Source organism: Rhea americana, unplaced genomic scaffold (genome assembly GCF_003343005.1).
Source record: "Rhea americana isolate MKP2758 unplaced genomic scaffold, rheAme1 scaffold_354, whole genome shotgun sequence".
In the NCBI taxonomy this organism is placed as follows: domain Eukaryota; kingdom Metazoa; phylum Chordata; class Aves; order Rheiformes; family Rheidae; genus Rhea; species Rhea americana.
The window spans coordinates 313,582-319,518 of NW_028186484.1; the positions used below are offsets into that span (position 1 = coordinate 313,582).

The 5,937-nt window shown below is 47.7% G+C and overlaps 1 protein-coding gene across 1 annotated transcript in view; it reads right to left on the minus strand.

Annotated features, from left to right (window-relative positions):
- AGAP3 (ArfGAP with GTPase domain, ankyrin repeat and PH domain 3) overlaps window positions 1-5,937 on the minus strand; it is a gene marked incomplete at its 5' end in the record, with an annotated part of 120,432 nt that overhangs the window by 82,135 nt on the left and 32,360 nt on the right. The window contains one exon of the mRNA XM_085312027.1: window positions 2,581-2,708. Within this exon, the coding sequence (XP_085168153.1) occupies window positions 2,581-2,708 (128 nt within the window). The remainder of the gene's footprint in view (window positions 1-2,580; window positions 2,709-5,937) is intronic.

Below are 5,937 nucleotides of genomic sequence, written 5' to 3' on the forward strand. Positions count from 1 at the left end.
GCACAAACTGAACCACAGGAAGTTCTGCCTGACCGTGAGGGGGACTTTCTTCCCTGTGAGAGTGACGGAGCACTGGAACAGGTTGCCCAGAGAGGTTGTGGAGTCTCCTTCTCTGGCGATCTTCAAGGCCTGCCTGGATGCAACCCTGTCTACCATGCTGTAGGTGACCCTGCTGAGCAGGGAGGTTGGACTAGATGATCTCCAGAGGTCCCTTCCAACCTTACTGATTCTATGATTCTATCATTGGTTTTCCATCAGAAAGCTCTGGCTCCCACCAGAATAACCTAGGCCTCTGTGGTAAAGCCATGTAAGCCTCTGTGGTAAAGCCACAGAAGCACAGCTGGTGCTGTAACTTAAAGGTCCTGTCTCAGAGCCAAGGAGCCAGTGTTCACTTCTACACGGAAGTCATCAGTTTTCAGAAAGAATATTCTGGTACTCTCTATGAAGAAAAGGAAAGTAAAGAGGCTTCTGAGCAAGAACCTTTAACAAAGCTCAGGACACACAGATACCTCTTCTGATGCCCAATCTTTGCTTTGCCATGGCCAGTCTTAAATCCTCCCCTTTTGTTCTAGCACTTTCTTTTTCTTCAAAAGTTTTTTCCTTTTCCAGCTTTTACTGGTCAGGTTTTGTCTATTTCAGACTTCATTTTTCTAAGCTAAACAAGCAAGCACATTATTTCCTCTTGTATTAGGATCTCCTTTCCCTCCCACTGGTATTTTTCCTGTTTCTACTCCAGTTCGAAAACACACTTAAACATGAGTGACTGGTGTGAGACTGAGGAGCCTGGTATCACCATACCCCATACAATGAGGAACACGTTTATCTTCACTGCAAACCTGTTGCCTGGCACGGTAAATGCCATTAGTAAACCTTTGTTAGGATCCTTTCCTCATACTGTGGACATCAAAGAGAATATTAAACAATTGTATAACTTGTCCCCAAGGAACATTGCCCTGGGCCATCTTTCACCCTGCTCCCCCTTTTCAGTACAGTCTGTTTCTCCCTCCCAGCCAGTCTTCAACTATTTATAGTTCTTCTGCTAATAAGATATTCGAGTTACCAGATACACTCAAATTTGCATTTACTCTGGACTTTGCTCCCAGCCTTGGATGTCTGCTACTAAACCTCTCAAAGAATGCCTGTATCTTGCCATAGCTCAGGGCATAGTAAGGCTGCATGTATTTTGCAAGCAGCTACACTCACTCTGCTTGCATCCTAAGCTTGCTGCACACAAGCAGTGATCAGAAAACTACACAGCTTTATTAAGCAGTTTTGGCTACCAGCGGGGCTTAGCACATTCACTTGCACCTTTATATAAGTGTCCAGGTGATCTAGAGCACCAGGAAAGCTGTCACAGGTCTCTGCAAAAATCTGTTGAGAACTACTTGCAGTCCAGCATTAAAAATGTATGCAGCCAGGTACAAACTTTGCATAGGTATTTTAAATCCCTAAATGTAGGGGTAAAACCTGCAGACTTTACTCAAGTTTTACAGCAACAATGGTGTATCAAAAGCCCAACCAGTGGCTTGACAGACTCAAATATACCCCAGGATTCAAAACCGATCCCCTTATGGAAAAGCAGCGCCAGTCTGGCAGAGTCTGTTTTGCTAAACCTTCTTTGCATTTTCTTCAGTTTTATGTTTTCCTCTCAGTCCTTAACTACTCTCTTCCTAAAAAACGGTTTCAAGTTTTGCTCAGTAGTGAGGAGGCTGAAGGGCTCACAGCTGTTGTGACTACCCTCTTCAGAGAGCCATCTCAGCATTTGTGTGCTCACTGAAATCCGAAGCAAAGTATTAATGCAATTAGGAGGCTACCCAAAGGATCCCTCTTGTCAGGCACTCACCATGGCAAACTGTTTTGGTTTCTGACCTGCTCCTCCTACATCCGGTCTGCCTTCTCCAAAGTTACAGAATGAACACATCTGGCTTCACCATCTTCCCAGCATGGGGGCTTTGGGAGTCCCTGTCAATCTAACCCTTGCCTAAAGAACAGAAAAGAACCCTTCCCTGGCAGAAAGGACAGCTTCCAGAGAGCTCCTCTCCCTTCTGCACTGTTGGGGTCCTCAAGAAGCCCCATAATTGAATCCACCCTGTTAAACACATCCCCTAAAAAGTCCATCTGTATACAAATCCAAGACCATCAGCTTCCTGCTTCCAMGGGATATATGTTCATATATGCTTGTCTACATCCCATTCCATGGGGCAAGCATGCTGCTTTGCCAGGGCAGCCAGGCTGAGGCCTGTTTCACAGACCTCTCTTGTGCTTTGCCCAAGAACTTCTCTACACAGGCTGCTCATGACTCTGCAGCGAGCACCTCTAAAAGCACTCCACAATTCCTGGAGACCATGAGCCAGGTCTGACAGTTTACACATGAAGCCTCATCTCAAGGCAAGCAATGAGCTGTTCTGGACTATCAGCAGAAGCTCCCAGAGTGACAATCACTCTGCTGTTTCCAAGAGCTACTCCAGGGCTTTAGTGAGTCTAGTACTAGACTAAACAAGCTGTGTAGTGAGTGAAGAGAACGAYAGGTGTGGGAAGAACTGTATGGGGTCATGGGCTTTCCCTGTTCCCATTTCCCACCTGGTTGATGTGAACAGAAGGAATCGAGGCCGCAGAGACAGACGAATGGCTGGGTGAATTGGGCAAGGACTTGCAGGGACCGATGGAAAGCTGCTGTTTCTTCCGTAGAGCCACCACCTTCTGAGCCACTGAAAGAGGAGAGAAAGAAGACAGGGTCAGAGTACAGAAAGCACCTTTCTCCAGCCCCCATATTTCTATAGTGCTTCAATGAGACCCAAATTCTTCTCACTGAAGCCATTATCTGGGGCTCGCTCAAACTGTGCACCCTACGTCAATAAGGAGGATTTCTGCAGAATGGCTAACTTTGTTATTCCACTGCTTGCCTCTGCTACACAGCATTGCCAAAACTGACAGTATTTTGCCAGCAGCTGTTCCAGCAGGCAGCAGGACAGGCTTTCCACATTCATCATGTTGAGCTACTGAAGGCTACCTGCTCTCTTCAGTCTCATGTGAAGCAGTGACTTCATGTGGATACTGAAGAGAAATGTAGAGCCCTAGGCTGCTGTGGAAGAACTTCTGGGCAGCCAGAGTCACTTCTCGGTCATCTTCTCAAAGCAGGAGACAGTACATGCTCAGCAGCTTACATTTCAGAGAGCTGACCAGGACAGAGGATCTGGCAGGTGCTGCAGCAGCTACAGGAGCCAGTTACAGAACTGAACAGCTTAGGCAATGCCACTTCCATCACCTTGGACACTTCTGACCCTCACAGTCTCTAGATGTTCTAAAAACTAACATTAAAAACTACTCTTCCTGTTTCTATGATCTTACTGCCAGATCCCAACAGCCCAGAATTCCATTTCAACCTTCCAAATCTCCTATTCTTTCTGAAAAAAAAACAAAAAACAAGCAAACAAAAAAACCCMAAAAAAMCAGTTTGACCACAGAAGACAACAGCAAACAAAAGCTGGGCTTTTAGGGAATTCAGAAGAGTACACAGCCAATCGTTCTTTTCTTTTGCATATTGACCAGGTACCCTCATAATCACAACAAAGAATCCTTCAGATGAACAAAGCTGAGCCACTGGGAACATCACATGTCACAGAATCACAGAATGGCTGAGATTGKCAAGGACCTCTGCAGATCATCCAGTTCTCCCTCCCCCTTCAAGCAGGGTCACATAGAGCACATTGCCCAGGATCCTGTCCAGATACCTTTTGCATATCTCCGTGGATGGAGACCTGTGCCAGTGCTCAGTCATCCTCACAGTCAAGTAGCTTTTCCTCATGTTCAGACGAAACTTCCTGTGTTTCAGTTTGCGCCCACTGCCTCTTGTCCTATTGCTGGGCACCACTGAAAAGAGCCTGGCCCAATCCTCTCTACAACCTCCCTGCAGATACTTATACACACTGTCAAGATCCTCCATCAGTCTTCTGTTCTCCAGTCTGAACAGACCCAACTCTCTYAGCCTTTTCTCATACGAGAGATGCTACAGACCCTTCAGCATCTTAGTAGCCCTTCTCTAGACTCTCTCCAGTAGCTCCATGTCTCTCTTCTCTTGGGGAGGCCAGAACTGGACCCWGTACTTGAGATGTGGCCTCACTAGGGCTGAGTAGAGGAGCAGGATTACCCCTCTCGACCTGCTGACAATGTTCTTCCTTATGCACCCCAGAATACTGTTGGCTTTCTTGGTTAGAAGGGCACATTGCTGGCCCACTAGGATTCCCAAGTCCTCCCACAGAGCTGCTTTCCAGCAGGTCAATCCCCAACCTCTACTGGTGCATAGGGTTATTCCTCCCTAGGTCCAGGACCCTGCACTTCCTGTTGTTGACCCTCACAAGGTTCCTCTCTGCCCACCTCTCTGCCTGTCAAGGTCCCTCTGAAGGGCAGCACAGCCCCCTGGTATATCAGCCACTCCTCCCAGATGTCCATCATAAGCAAACTTGCTGAGGAGGCACTCTGTCCCTTCATCCAGGTCACAGATGAATCAGTTGAGCAAGACTGGACCCAGTACTGAGCCCTGGGGAACTCCACTGGCTACAGGCCTCCAACTAGACTCTGCACCACTGATGACAACCCTCTGAGCTCTGCCTTTCAGCCAGTTCTCAATCCGTCTCATTGTCCACTCATCTAGCCTGCACTTCCAGAGCTTGCCTGTGAGGATGTTATGGGAGACAGTGTCAGAAGCCTTGCTGAATTCAAAGCAGACAACAACCACTGCTCTCCCTTCTACCCAGCCAGTTGCTCCACCACAGAGGGCTATCAAGTGAATCCCTTAGTGAATCCAACCCAACATGCTTAATATGCACTCCTGCAATAAGGGCCTGCTATATTTCCTTTCAAGAAAGACACAAGACGTTGTATCATAAGCATGGTGTGACTGAACTCATCAAAAAAAGTGAAACACAGGTAACAATTGCAAAATCCTGCCACCTTGTATGAGCAGGTGCAATGACCTGCAGAGAGACCCTGCTGGGCCACRACTGCTACCTGCTTGCCTGATAAAGCTGGGAGCCTGACCAGATGTTAGTGCCATAAATGGCAGGAACTTCTCCTCTACCCGCCACACACACCATATTAATCTGTCATTTTCTCCTGCTAGTTTCTTTGCCATGCTCTTCCCTGGCCAGACTGACTCACTGATCTCTGAATAAGCTGGTTTGTATTCAAACACTGGCCAGGCACATCACAGAGCCATCACATTGGTAGTGATAAAATCTCACCAATACTTATCTGAGGCAGAATTAAGGGACCTTCAAATGTCTGCTTGCTGGGCAGAGGTTCTCCCACTTTGTGAACAATGGACTGCTTCAAAGATATTTTAAGTCAGTGGCTGGGTTAATTTGCTATCAAGATGTCTTTGCTTGCTACATATAGTTCAATGAATCATAGAATCATAGAATCAGTAAGGTTGGAAGGGACCTCTGGAGATCATCTAGTCCAACCTCCCTGCTCAGCAGGGTCACCTACAGCATGGTAGACAGGGTTGCATCCAGGCAGGCCTTGAAGATCACCAGAGAAGGAGACTCCACAACCTCTCTGGGCAACCTGCTCCAGTGCTCCGTCACTCTCACAGGGAAGAAATTCTCCCTCACGGTCAGGCAGAACTTCCTGTGGTTCAGTTTGTGCCCATTGCCTCTTGGCCTGTCACACGGGACAACTGAAGAGAGTTTGTCCCCGTCCCCTTGACACCCTCCCTTCAGGTACTTATACACATTGATAAGATCCCCCCTCAGTCTTCTCTCCTCCAGGCTAAACAGACCCAGCTCTCACAGCTGTTCCTCATAGGGCAGATGCTACAGCCCTCTGATCATCTTTGTAGCCCTACGCTGGACTCTCTCCAGTAGTTTCATGTCTCCCTTGTACTGGGGAGCCCAGAACTGGACGCAGTACTCGAGATGAGGCCTCCCCAGGGCTGAG